This window comes from Vipera berus, assembly GCF_964194415.1.
Source record: "Vipera berus genome assembly, chromosome: 2".
NCBI classification, from domain to species: Eukaryota; Metazoa; Chordata; class Lepidosauria; order Squamata; family Viperidae; genus Vipera; species Vipera berus.
This window is the reverse complement of record NC_138203.1, coordinates 208,179,546-208,191,687: the sequence shown is the minus strand read 5'-3', so window position 1 is coordinate 208,191,687 and position 12,142 is coordinate 208,179,546. Positions and strand designations below refer to the sequence as shown.

Here is a 12,142-nt window from a genome sequence, read left to right as displayed (position 1 = left end):
AAGAAGTGCTTGAAACTGTCGAAGATTCAGAGCATGAGCTATGATGTAATTCACCATTTTTGTGACATCTTTGAGGACATCGTCAAATTTTTTGCTGCTTTCCCTGGCACAAACAGCTTCTTGATGTATAATACAATGGAACTGAATGACTTGATGTTTTGTTTCTTTCACAAAGAACTGTAAGAAACCAGATGTTGCCCCCACCATAGAAGGTGCTCTATCAGTAGTAACTGAAACCACTTTTCCTTAGGTCTTGTGACAAAAAAGCCTCCATCACAGCATTGTAGATATCTATCTCTTGTGTTCTTTCAGGCAAAGACACCAGTTTCACCAGCTCTTCTCTCATGATGTCACCAACAGCATAACACAAAATTACTGCTAGCCTTGCATGATCATTTATATCTGTGATTTCATCCAAGCACATGGAGTAACAGGCTGCCTTTTGTAAGTCAGTGGTGAACTGCTGACTTAACATCACTTGCCATGTGCTGGACTCGATCTTTAACAGTATTTCTGCTAAGTGGCATCTCATAAATGCGTTGAATAATTTTATCCTTGTTTGGGAAATCGTGAAAAAGGGAATTACTCCCATACAACATGGCCGTTTTGCTAAAATCCCCATCAGAGAGGGGCTTACCATGTTTTGCTATGCACAGTGAAATTTGAAAACCGGCAGCTGTCAGAAACTCTTTTCTTTCAGTTTCACCAAGTTTGGCAACACTTTTGTGGTTGGTGGCAAAGTGCAGTCTGACACTTGATATGCGACACACAACACTTTCATTACAAAGAATACATAACGCTTTCCCATTGTGTTCAATCACTCCAAATGACTCTGTCCAGGCCTCTTGGAATGAGCTTCCGCTATCTGTTTTTGTTGTACTCATACAAAAACACAAAAATAAAAATGTCAATGCCTTTTCTTTTTCCCTTCTCTCCCTCACTTTTCCCTTTTTCTTTCACACTTTGTTCGCAAAAGCCTCCATTCACTCTCACTCACTCCCGTCTCTTTCAAAGGCACCTTGCTCACTCACTGCCCCATCGCTTCCAAACACCACTTGCTCACTTACTGTCCCATTGCTTCCAAACGCCACTTGCTTGCTTGCTCACTCAGTGCCCCATTGCTTCCAAATGCCACTTGCTCAGTTACTGCCCCATCACTTCCAAACGCCACTTGCTCGCTACTCTGGTGAATTCTGTGCTGGGCCGATGGCGCACTTGCCCACAGAGAGGGCTCTGAGTGCCCCTTCTGGCACGCATGCCATATGTTTGCCACCACTGACGTAGACCATGTTAATATGAACTGTTAACCCAGAGTTGTCACTCAACACACAAATGACCAAGCTATTCTATCTTGGACACATTATGCAAAAACTTAGCTCTCTGGAAAAAGCTCTAATTCTTGGAAATTGGAAGAGGACAACTAGCAGCGAAATGGATGGACTTAGTTACAGTAGTGATAATTGCACTGTTAAAAGATCTTAAATACAAGAATAGGGACAGATTATCATGCAGAAAATCTCTGTGGTCACTAAGAGTTGATACCAACCTGATGGCATGAAATCAATGTTAACATTTTCAGCTGGAATAACAGCCAATTGTTGAGTACATCTACCGCTTACAGTATTCCATAATTCACTAAAAAAACAACACCAAAATCAACTCTTGCTAAAGGGGAAATGATCTTAAATCAATCCAATAAGCAATAATTATTAGCATACTAGTAGCATTTAAACAATTTATATGTCTGCCCATCTTATAGTAATGACTATGACTTGGTGGGGAGGATGAAAACGAAAAAAGACAAGTATGCTCTGAGTTTTACGGCTCAGAAACGTAGGCATAATCGATTCCTCCTTTCTCGTATAAATTTACTCAGAAGCAAGGTTCGCTTTACTCAAGGGGTCTTCTAGATAGCAGCTGAGTTATAAATAATACCTGCAGAGTAGGCGGTGCTTTGAAGCCGAGCTGGGATTAATCTTGAAATACGATGCTGTACTTACGAGTATCCTAACGATCTACCCCGCCTAGAGTGCTGAAAAATGCACCGGCCATTTTCTCTTAGTGTCCATTGCGACTCTTCCCCTCCCCAAGACTCGCTTACATCTTAGTCTGCAACTGAATGACAGTTAGTGTAAGTCGCCTCCGCTTTGCTCACGCTAGCAGTTAAGTCAGCCCGCGCTTGGAGGTCAGGTTTGGGGACAAGCCCAGGAGAAGCACTTCCGGTTCAACCGATCAAAAGGAAGCGGTCTCATCTAATGGGGCATTTAAAAAAACAAAACACCACTCTTATCCGCCCCCTACAGCCATTGGTTAAGGACCTAGACCAGGGGTAGGCAACCTCGGCTCTTTTATGACTCATGGACTTCAACTCCCAGAATTCCTGAGCCAGCATAGCTGGCTCAGGAATTCTGGGAGTTGAAGTCCATGAGTCATAAAAGAGCCGAGGTTGCCTACCCCTGACCTAGACTATGGAAAGGTACTTCCGGAGTGCAGAGCGTCTACTTCCGGGCCCGCTTTTTTTTTCCTTTCAACTTTAAGCACAATAAAATGGCGACGTCTTTGGGATCCAACACGTATAATCGGCAGAACTGGGAGGATGCGGTAAAAAAATAAAATGTTGTCCTTTAGGTTTGGGTGCCCGGCTTTGATAGGAGGGAGAAGGTGGCTTTTGAATCGGGCGGTCTGTTGACATCGTCCCGCTTCGTGGCCGAAGAGGCTTCGATTCCGTTTGCTCTAGAAGAGATGTTGAGAAGCGTGCCCAAGCCGGGGGGCTGCTGCCTGCTCTGAGCTTTTCCTGTGGCAGGATAGAGAAGCCGAGATCTTTGGAGTCTGGCTAGCTTCCTTCCCGGGGTCACACGGAGGGACCGTTGCGGCCACGTACATTGATCATCAGCTCACCTGGAGGAATGAAGCGCGTGGCTTCCTTTCTCTTAATTTAGGCAAGCTTAGAGCATTTAGTTTGTGATCCTGTAGGAATTCAACCATGTGTGGAGTTGGAAGAGTTGTGTCATTTTCTTTTTTTTTTTTTAATCTACAGCCCTGTTGGTGTACAATAGGGTAGGGATGAGGTGTGCTATTATCTTGGGTCTTGGAATAATAATTGTACTTTTTTCCTGTAGGATTTCCCTATTTTGTGCCAGACCTGTCTTGGAGAAAACCCCTATATCCGAATGGTATGTTGTTTGTGACAGAATGATATTGAACGCACAGTAAAGATAAAAGGAAAACATTAATTTAGCTGGATGCATAGTCAAGATTAAAGCAAACGTTTCATTTGATAGTTCTACATGTTTAGTAAGGCAAAAGATCTGTATACTCACCATGTGTGAATACCCTTTTTCGAGTACATTAAGGTATTTGTGTATATATGTATCCTTTGGGGTACATTAAAAGCTAGCTCTAACTTTGAAGAGGATGGCATGCTGGAATTTCTTGGAGATCAAGAAATAGATTTCTGGCAGAGATGGCAAAGATTTCGGCTTATTTGAAAGATCACTCGCAAGAACGTTATATTATGGAATGGAGAAAATGGATTGAGTATATCCAGAACAAATATAGGACTAAAAAGTTTCATGTAGCATTTGAATAAGTCTTCCTTTTCTTTTTCTTTTTTCCTTTTTTTTTCTATATATATTTAATATTAATAGTGTTTGTATTATCCTATATGAGCCAGAGAGTGATAGATTTTAGAGTTTATGGTTGTTAGCATATGGATGTTTATGATCGTTTTTTTTGTTTTTTGTTTTTATACCTTGTACTTAGCTCTGGGAAGTGGGGGGGGAGGGGGAGAGGGGTAGGGAGGGAGGGAGAGGGGAGGGGGAGGGGGGACTGTTAAAGATAAAATGTATGTTAAAACTTTTCAATAAAAAAAAAGAAAGAAATAGATTTCTGATAGGACTATGATATCTGGACTCTTGGAAGATGAAGAGTGAAGATTTCTTGCATGTTATTTTGATTTTAGTGATGATTGGAGACTGATATGCGTTAGATGTAAGTCATGTACAAAATACATATGAGCTTCTTGGATAGTGATGAAAAAGCAAATCTTGACTTTTGAAATACATTGTTTTGGGATAATTATCTGCTGTAAAATGTTTTTTCCTTCCTATATTTTAGACCAAAGAAAAATATGGAAAAGAATGCAAGGTACGCTTTCCTTTGGAAACAAGAACTTATGTAATTGTAAAGAATGGCACACAAGAAGTAGCTTGGGGTTCTGTGAATTGTGGTAATTTCGCTGTTCCTTAGGAAATTGTATAAACCTGGCCATTATCTTAAATTAACATTATTTGCTTTAATTTAGAATATTACAGAACTCTGAATATATTGGATTAACTTGGATGTGTAAATCCAAATTGTTAGTGTCATTATCTAAACATAAATTAGCTGTTTTTCTTTAAACCTAAGTATCTTAGTTGTAAAGGTAAACATTTAAATCACAAGGGTACTTTAGACAGTGGAATATGTATGTGATAAAAAACCAGAGCAACATACCCAGAATCTCTCAACTTTTGAATAATACGTTCTGTTTAAGAAAAGTGGTACAATCTTTAATGCTTACCTCTTATTTTTTATTTCAACAAGACTGAATCTCTCAAAACAGATCTTTCAGGCCACAGTATAGCACATAAATAATGGAAAATTAGATATATCTGTGTATGCCTAAATTGAGATACTGACTTAATGTAGGAATTTATTTGGCTGTTAAGTGTGTCAGCCAGCTAAACTTGTATAGAATACAGGCACAATAGAAATATTTTAAATAAATGCATTAAAATGGATTTTGGTTAGGATTAATGTAATAATTGTTTCAGATCTGTGCCAGGCCGTTCACAGTTTTTCGTTGGTGCCCTGGTGTTCGTATGCGTTTTAAGAAGACTGAAGTGTGCCAAACGTGCAGCAAGCTGAAGAATGTTTGTCAGACTTGCCTTCTTGACTTGGAATATGGTTTGTAGTTTTCATTTTACATTAAATCAATGAGTACAAAATTAACACATTATTATTCCAGTACACAATGAGCTCCTGTTACTGGGAGATCAGAGTCTGCATACCTGAAGTTCTGCAAGATGAAAAATGTTGACATAAACAGCACTAATTTATCAGCTTTGAGAAATGAGTCTTTCTTGAAATGGCAGATGTTGCTGATAGTGCTTAATAGTGAAAATAAAGAAGGGTTTGTCATATAAATTACTAGGTCAAAAAGTCAATCCATGTTCCACTGTTTTGATTAAATCAATATTGGAAGCTCTGTGAAATCAGAAAAGATAGTTTTAATGTTTTTCTCCCTGCTTCATCCCACTAATAAATGGTGGAGAGTCCGGAAAAATATGTAATAAATCTCCACTTATAGTTCTTTTAAGATCCTGGCCTCTGTATTCTCTTTGAGTTATTACAGTTAGTTTTGAAGTGATGTTAGAAAATGGATTAGGTTGAATATTTTTAGGGACATCTGTGTGAGTAGTAATAGTAGATCAGTTAAATCAATTCTGTTTTAAAGCTTGACCATTCTTTTTATGGTTATTATATCTTAAAACATTTCTGTCTTAACACTGTAGATATTTATGTGTGTTTCAGAATGATGTACAGGTAGTCCTCAACTTACGACCACAAGTCCCAAATTTATCTTGCTGAGAAATTTTTTAAGTGACTTTTGCCCCTTACCGACGTTTGCCACATTTGTTAAGTGAAACATTGCTGTTGTTAAATTAGTAACAGGTTGTTAAGTGAATCTGGTGTCCCCATTGACTTTGCTTGTCAGAAGGTTGCAAAAGATAGGAGACACTGCAATCATAAATGTGAGTCAGTTGTCAAGCATGCGAATGTAAATCACATGACCACGGGGATGTTGCAACAGTCATAAGTGTGAAAAATGGTTATAAGTAATTTTTTTCAGTGCTGTTATAACTTCGAACAGTCAGTAAACAAACTTTTGCAAGTCAAGGACTACCTGTACTATACCCATGTTTTAACATCTTTTTTATCTTTGAACCTGAAGTGCTGCATGGCCCCCATACGATATTACATAGCTGAACACGAGTTAAAAGAGAATTGGAATATAGTTATATGGAATAAAATCTCAAAAGTCTCAAGAGGGGAGAAATAATTTTGCAAAAAAATGGATGAAGGAAATGGATGACTGTTATCCAAGTATAGATACTCCTCATTTAACAATGCTAATTGGGACCTAAAACTCCATTGTTAAGTAACCCGGTTGTAAGTTGAAATATTATGTGACTGTGCTACTTAGTGACAGCAGTCCCAGCTGCTTTTGTTAAATGAGGACTAATCTTAAGTGAGGGTTTCATATGTGTGCAACTTCCAATTTTCTGCCAAATTCCCCATGCTTGGGAAGCCAGCAGGGGAAGTCTCAAATTGCAATCCTGTAACCATAGACTCTGTGATGGCTGTTAATATGAGGTCCAGTTGTAACTACGCTCATTCAGCATCATAAGTTTGGTTGCTGAATGAGTGAGCATTAAATGAAGACCACTTATAATGCTAAAAATGTAGATTTTTTACAGGACCTGAGATTTGAGTGACATGGATATTTGTGGTACAATAAAATCAAAGTTCATGTGGATTTTAGAAATAATTATGTTAGATAGGCCATATTAATAATACGGGATAGATACAAATCCAGGTTGTGTCTGAAAACACCTTTGTGGCTCTCAGCACACAAAAAAAATAGTTGAGAAATAAAAGGCAAACAAAAATGGCTATATTATAAATTAGAATTTTATTTAGGGGAATACAAAATAAAATGAAGGAAACAATTGGTGGCAGATGGTTCTAGTTGCCAGCTGTTCTCTTATTTACATTTATCAGAAGGATTTAAAGATAAAAGAGTTCATGGTATTGAACATTGTGGGACTGATTTTGAAATAGAATTTTGTACTAACAGGGAACATGCAATTGCTGAAATGTATAAACTTTTATTGAAATTTGAAATAGAAAAAGAATGAGTGAAAGAATATATAATAAAGTGGACTAAAATATGACTATATGCTACAGATTAGACAGGATTTATGGTGTCTGATTATTACATAGGCTAGATTTAGAGAATGAAGAGCGTCATGATGTAACTTTAGTGAAAGAGGTAAATTTATTATTTGGAAAAATATCTTTTGTTTTCGCTTTGTATCAATTGTCTATTTTGTTCTTCAATATTAGGTTTACCTATTCAGGTTCGTGATGCTGGACTCTCACTTAAAGATGATATGCCCAAGTCGGATGTTAATAAAGAATATTACACCCAAAATATGGAAAGAGAGGTGAAGAAATGTTATTTTTTTGTGGTGTAAATTAAATGAGCCCAATATTTGGACATGAAATTTCTTGGTGTTACTATATACCCCTCAAACCATGAGATGAGTGGCATATAAATTTAATGAAAAAATAACCACCCCTATCTGTCTGCTTTTCTAGATCATGAATTCTGATGGCACTCGACCTGTTGGTGCTCTTGGAAAGGCAACGTCTACCAGTGACATGCTGCTAAAATTGGCTCGGACCACCCCTTACTATAAGCGCAACCGCCCTCATATTTGTTCATTCTGGGTGAAAGGAGAATGTAAAAGGGGAGAAGAGTGTCCTTACAGGTATAACTAAGTGTGGAAGTTTATTAATTTTATAATTTTAAGTTGCCTGGCAAGTGGGTGGCAAAATTGGATGGATGGATGGATAGATATGGAAGGAAAGGGCTCAAAAGTTCAGGCAGTTACTCCCCAAATAATGCATATGCATCAACAAACCAAGACATATCAAAATTAAAGCATTGTTTATTGGATTTCTATTTTCTTATTCATTTAGCACTTCGAGGAAACGTTCCTTTTTTATTTTTCACTCACAACAATCTATTGCAAAAGTGACTGTCGGCTAAGGGTCTGGTAGAATCTGGGTTTTCTTGCTCCGGTGGCAACAACATAATCATTCCACTTGGTCTCTGCTATTACTGTTGAGACAGTAGTTATAATTCTTAGATAATACTTACTAAGACATTGATTCTGATGATTGAGAAACTCGTAAAATTGCAGCAATGGTGCTTTTTTAAGAATTTCCAATACTTGCAGGATCTCACCACACCTAATAATCTAGCTTCCTTTTTAAGTTCTCTGGATGTTATGTTGCCAAATTAGGGCCACGGTTTAGAAGGCTCGATGAATCAAACGAATTTAGCCACTTTTAACAACATATCATACAATATTGCTTCTGAACCTTTAGACACGAAAAACCTACAGATCCAGATGATCCTCTTGCAGATCAGAACATTAAAGATCGCTACTATGGTATAAATGATCCTGTGGCTGACAAGCTCCTCAAACGAGCTTCTACAATGCCTCGTCTGGACCCCCCTGATGACAAGACAATTACCACACTGTATGTCGGAGGTCTGGGCGATACTATCACTGAGTCTGACCTTAGGTATGTCCCTGTTGTTGCCTCCTTTCTTGTTAGTGTTATTTATAACTGTTTACTTGAGATTGTCAAGTGGTTCTTCCAGGTTCAGTCAAAAGTGTATGGGCAGTAATAGATATCAGCATGCACAATTTGCTTCTCAAGGCTTTATTTTTAGCCTTTATGTACATTTGATAGCTATTAAATTTTTAATGGCATTCTCATGCTTGAACTGATGCAAGAAATTCTATATCCCACCCTTGATTTTTTCCATGTAATAAACTGGCACATCTCTGAGTCAATATAGAATGTTGTTTTTTGAGAAGATGTTTCTCATTTTTCTGTGTCGTCTTGTTCACGAATAATACAAGCCAAGAGTGGCAATGAGAAGGGATGCCAAATTAAGTCTTTTTAAATAAGATAGCAGTTAAAGTTATGTCAGCATCTTACTATTCTGTTTACTAATGATTCTTGGGCAGTCTTGGCAAATTATAAATTATGGTACTATATATACACATATTTATAGCAACAAGGGCTCTTACGAATTGTTTCAGATTGAAGATTTTTTTAGAATTTCAAATAGCATTCAAATATATAATTAATTGGTGAACTGTTTAGAGGCAAACCTCCTTCACTGGCTATAAAACCAATTCAGTTTGGTGTGACGTAGGTGTGTGTGAGACCGTGTGTTACAGTGTCAGAATGTTTCCTCTTCAGGAATCACTTCTATCAGTTTGGTGAGATTCGGACAATAACAGTGGTCCAGAGGCAGCAGTGTGCATTTATCCAATTTGCTACCCGACAAGCCGCTGAAGTAGCAGCAGAAAAATCCTTCAACAAACTCATTGTGAATGGCCGCAGGCTTAATGTGAAGTGGGGCAGGTAAGTAGTCAGGAAAAAAAAAGGGAAAGCAATATACATTTTTGTTCCACTCTTTTCTCCAGTACAGTTCTTAACTTTGAAGTTAAGTATGTCTTAATTTAACAATCGATCCTAAGTATGGCATCTTTTCCTGGATCTCAGATCTCAAGCAGCGAGGGGGAAAGAGAAGGAACGAGAAGGGACTACAGAATCTGGTCTAAAATTGGAACCAGTTCCTGGTCTACCTGGAGGTAAGGCAAGGCAGTTGTCTTCTGCCAAAACCATCATGACAGCCTTAGCCAAGGGAAATGCAGGACGTATTTGTTTTTCTTGGTCTAACCTTCGAAGGCAATTATGTCCTCGAAAGGGACTGAAGTAGAACTTCTTGAGTTCTGTTTAATTATAAATTGAATAAAGAATTAGAACAAGTCTGTGAATGAAGGCCTGGATTGATATTTGAAGCCTATTGTTCTAGTTCTTGGAAAGGTGTAAAGAGCTAGGGTTAGATTCAAGGGCTTTTCATACGTCTATATTTTTTATTTATTTTAGTGGTTCTGAAACTTTTCAAGAGATATCGGTTGTTTATTACTAATATGGGCTTTTCATAACAACAGGTCTGTGAAGCAGTCTGGGATGAGAGAGTGACTGTACTGCTAGAGTGCAGTGCCTTTCCATCTCCTAATCCGTGTTGGATCTCTGCTAAATAATGAAGATGTTGTGAGGTTTTGATGTTCTCTGAGCTTGGATGTTTGTTTGCAGATATTCCTTTATACAACTAAATAGCATCATCACTGTCAGTGTGAGGTTTTGCTGGCAGGGCAAACTACTACTTATAAACCGACAGGAAACCCCACATTGACTCGCACTGATGATGCTACATAGTAGTAGAGTATCGAAACATCTGCAAGCAACCAAGATTCAGGGACTAGGAATAGTTCCACAGCTCCACCCTGAGCTTATAACTATTCTCTTCTATTGGAATGAAGACACTGTTGTGAAAACAGGTGTAAGTGATACTTTCTTGACCTAAATTGTTCAGACGTGTGGCTACTGAGGTCGCTGGAAAAAGTTTTAACAACCGAAATGTTATGCCCTGCAGCTCTTCCACCTCCTCCTGCAGCAGAAGAGGAAGCGGCTTCTGCAAACTATTTCAATCTACCTCCCAGTGGCCCTCCAGCTGTTGTAAACATTGCCCTCCCGCCGCCTCCTGGCATCGCGCCACCCCCACCCCCAGGTAATTATTACTTCTGACCCTGGAGAAACAGTTGCTTGAGTACCGTTCTTTGAACGAACGGAGGAGCATATTCCGTTGCCTGAGCATCTTCAGAAACTTGCAAAGAGTGGGGGACAGGAATGTCACTTAAAAAAAACACCCTCCTGCTATTTCAGCAGCATTTTTTGCTTTCTTCATTTCTAGCCTTTGCGAAACAAACCCAGGGGATAAGAAAATAGTTGGGTCTAAATTATTTTTTGACTAGAAGATTTTCAGATTGATTGTAAAAAACCAAATCCTTGGTTCAGTGTATAAATCTATACAGGTAGTTCTTGACCTACAACCATTCGTTCAAACGTGCGGCACTGAAAAAAGTGATTTGTGACTATTTTTCACACGACAGTTGTAGCATCCCCAGGGTCATGTGATCAAGATTCAGATGCTTGGCAACTGGCATGTGTTTGTGACGGTTGCAGTGTCCCGGGGTCATGTGATCACCTTTTTGTCACCTGACAGGCAGAGTCAGTGGGAAAGCTGGATTCACTTTACAAGCATGTTACTAACTTAAAAACTGCAGTGATTCATTTAACTATGGCAAGGTCATAAAATGGGGCAAAACTCACTTAACAAATGTTGCGCTTAACAACAGAAATTTTGGGTTCAGTTGTGGTCGTAAGTCGAGGATTACCCATATATAATTGCCACCGTAATTCTTTTTTAAAAATACATTCGCGATGCTTTGTTTTGAAAAGAATTTTGTTTTGAATTTTTGAATTATAAATCATGCAAAAACCTCCAGGCAACATGCACTTGAAATATGATAAAACTAAAAGCAAAAATGCAGCTAACTAACGGCAGCTAAATCAAAATATATTAAGGGTAAATAAAAATATTAAGGCTCAAAATCCAATCATTTCAGCACGTTCCAGAGGAGCTGTTAAGTCTTGCCTTTATTTGCAAAACATCTTGCTTTTATATTGGGAAATGAATTGTCCATAATCTTTTTTTTCTTTTTATCCTGCAGGATTTGGGCCACACATGTTTCATGCAATGGGACCTCCACCTCCTTTTATGAGGGCTCCAGGCCCCATACATTATCCTTCTCAAGATCCTCAAAGAATGGGTGCACATGCAGGAAAACACAGCAATCCTTAACCCCACTGACTCCTTTCTTATTTTTCTTTGGACAAGACATTTAAATTTGTGGCATATGACATACAGTTACAATAAATCGCCCTTGTTTCTGTGCACTCGGCACAGATTTAATTTTATTGTGTTTCACAGCAACAAAAACTGATCCCCTGTATAATAACCAAAATTCTTAATTTGGGGGGGGGAGGAAAGGGTGGTTTGTGTTTAAACAAAAGAAGAAGCATAGCTATGAATTTTTAAAAAAAACAAAACATTTTGCTAGAGTTACAAGCACCATAAATTCCATTTTGCACACCTTTGATAAGTCTTTTGGCTTATTGTTATTTTAAGTCTGCTTACTGCCAGTCAGTTAACAGTGGAATTGACCCAGGCCTCTTCAGGTCTAGGACACACCTTCACAGCTCAGTTACTCTTATCACTGTTGAAATTAGCTCCAGATTCCTCCTTGCGCCGAGCTGGACTGGCATAAAGTAGAAGGCCTCAGCAGACTCCTTTGAAGATCATGCAGATGGTGTGCCACTT

At 38.5% G+C, this 12,142-nt stretch overlaps 1 protein-coding gene across 1 annotated transcript; it reads left to right on the top strand.

The window, feature by feature from the left end:
- Nucleotides 1-2,488: 2,488 nt before the first annotated feature.
- On the top strand, nt 2,489-11,834 carry RBM22 (RNA binding motif protein 22). The gene is made up of 11 exons (XM_081316987.1): nt 2,489-2,601; nt 3,120-3,173; nt 4,117-4,146; nt 4,815-4,947; nt 7,171-7,271; nt 7,426-7,598; nt 8,221-8,421; nt 9,112-9,276; nt 9,418-9,506; nt 10,355-10,489; nt 11,493-11,834. The coding sequence occupies exons 1-11, from the start codon at nt 2,548-2,550 to the stop codon at nt 11,621-11,623; spliced, it is 1,266 nt and encodes a 421-aa protein (XP_081173113.1). The 5' UTR covers nt 2,489-2,547; the 3' UTR covers nt 11,624-11,834.
- Nucleotides 11,835-12,142: the final 308 nt, after the last annotated feature.

Coding starts and splice junctions, on each gene's coding strand:
- RBM22 (XM_081316987.1), top strand. CDS start 2,548: ATGGCGACGTCTTTGGGATCCAACACGTATAATCGGCAGAACTGGGAG. Junction 7,272..7,425: donor CCCAAAATATGGAAAGAGAG/GTGAAGAAATGT, acceptor CTGCTTTTCTAG/ATCATGAATTCTGATGGCAC. Junction 9,507..10,354: donor AGTTCCTGGTCTACCTGGAG/GTAAGGCAAGGC, acceptor TATGCCCTGCAG/CTCTTCCACCTCCTCCTGCA.